Source organism: Nanorana parkeri, unplaced genomic scaffold (genome assembly GCF_000935625.1).
Source record: "Nanorana parkeri isolate BGI_ZX_2015 unplaced genomic scaffold, ASM93562v1 scaffold585, whole genome shotgun sequence".
NCBI classification, from domain to species: Eukaryota; Metazoa; Chordata; class Amphibia; order Anura; family Dicroglossidae; genus Nanorana; species Nanorana parkeri.
In genome coordinates, this window is record NW_017306853.1 from 30,699 (window position 1) to 32,743 (window position 2,045).

Genomic DNA, 2,045 nt, shown 5'->3' on the forward strand with positions numbered 1-2,045 from the left:
TGAGTAACAGTATATCATGTGACCGGTAGAAGCTGCTTCCTTTTAGACTCTTTCTCTCTCTAACTGAAACTCCATTTGGCAATATCAGAGAAGAGGCAGTTTGCTCGAAAATGCCATTTGATTGAAGGGCACATTCTGGTGGGTTGAGTCCCAAGCAAGGCTTCTTATGCCACTCACGGACTCGAGTCGTTAGAGCTCTCTGCCAGAGTTCCTGAGCCTGGCCACTCTGGAGTTTTTAATGTTCCTGCTTGCCTTGGGGTGGCCTCTCTTCTGATGCATTCTGCGAAATGCATAACCATTAGAGAAGGTGCCCTTCAGGAAGAGGAGGTGCCCGCCGGGAAAAGAGGGAGGGAGGTGCCCGTCGGGGAGGGAGGGAGGTGCCTGGCAGGGAGAGAGGAAGACTTGATGGAAGAACTGACCTCATTGTCTCCCTTCTCCATTTACTAATCCTCACTTTCTGCCTCCCCAGAAGCCCCGGATGACGGCGTGTTCCAGAGCGACTCCCCCATCATACTGAACGGTAAGGAGGGCGTCCGACACGAGTCCGACCAGGACCTGACCATGCGCGTCCACCAGCTCAACATCGGGGACACGGTGGAAATCACAGTCCGGAGCACGGAGAAGATCATCGAAGGGGAACTGACCCCCGAGGGCTCCCCATCCAAATCCCCCAACAAAAAGAAGAAGAAATTCCGCACCCCGTCCTTCCTGAAGAAGAACAAAAAGAAGGAAAAACTGGAGGCGTAACCCGTCGCCGACAACGGAGGGGGTGCGTCGCAGCGGGAACCGTAGGCGTCGCCTGTTTTGTGCCGGATGGACGTTGCGTGGTCCTGAGTTGCAGCGCGTTTCCTGTTTTCCAACTTTTTCTTCTGCGACAACTTTTCGGGGCGCACCAGAGGAAGTCGATCCTTCAGCCTTATCCCCATGCTTCTTCACCACCCAGTTCTGCCTAGAAGACATTCAGCCCCATGCCATAGTAACCCCTCCCCCCCTCTCCCTGGACTGATAGCAGAACCAGCTCCGTACACTCCGCTACAAGAAAGAGACCCGAAAAATGTTTTTTGTTTTTAAACCGGGCTTCAACCTATTTTCTTACAAGTTACGTGACTGCGAGCGCATCCAATGTGCTCATGATATATGCTCAGCTATGATTTTTATTTGTGTCTGGTCTGTTTTTTAATTTGGGGAGGTTTTAGTTTTTTTGCTTTTTTGTTTTTATTATTCGCATAAACTGGAAAGAAAAAAAAAAGTATTTTATGATTGTATTTTCGGAGTACAGAGAGGGGCCTAGATATATACTGTCTATTATGCTGCACCCGGGAAATTTAGAATGTGATGTTACAGTTGCGTTAAGCATTCTTGCATTTAAAAAAAAAAGTGGGAAAATATAAATATTTTTTATTGTATAAAAGGAAAAACAAATAAAAATGTAAGACGGAGAGTCGCAGAGAATTCTAGTTTAAAAAAAGGAAATGAAATAATTTTTATATTATTTTTGCACTTGACGTTCGGTTTCTCGAGTGTGCCGCAGACTTTGGTAATAAAATGTAAAGATGGCGTTGGGTGGGGGAGGGGAGAGGATTGAGACTCTTATTTTTATTAGGAATAAAGTAATTTCTAGAAAGAGATTTTTTTTTTTTAAATGGAATTTGATATTTTAGTATACGGTGGTTATGAATTTCAGAGTTTCCAGGTATGTGACGGGGGAGGGTTCTGTTGGTGTGCGCAGTGATGGATTGTACTGTTATCAGGAGGTAGTTGCGGGAAGTAAAAATGGAGGCCATACCATTCGTCAATAGGAGGCTGCACTCTTTTGTCTCTGCTGGCGCGTTTTACCGCGTGTCTAGGACTTTGTTGTATATTAACTCTACAACTGGGCCCCAGCAGTGGTAAAACGCGTTGGGGAAGGGGAGCGTCTCTGACACTTGTTCAGTATAACTGGTTGGGTTTATGTAGCTGTAGATAGGCAGAGCCAGCTGTCAATCACGCAGATGGGTGGATCTCGACAGCATTGTCGGGATCCGTCCCGGCTGCAGCAGTCTCAG

The 2,045-nt window shown here is 46.8% G+C and overlaps 1 protein-coding gene across 1 annotated transcript in view; it reads left to right on the forward strand.

Annotated features, from left to right (window-relative positions):
• The window catches only part of ADD3 (adducin 3), a 26,484-nt gene extending 25,623 nt beyond the window's left edge, over positions 1-861 (forward strand). The window contains 1 exon segment of the mRNA XM_018562577.1: positions 470-861. Within this exon segment, the coding sequence (XP_018418079.1) occupies positions 470-747 (278 nt within the window). The 3' untranslated portion in view covers positions 748-861.
• The last annotated feature ends 1,184 nt before the right edge of the window (positions 862-2,045 follow it).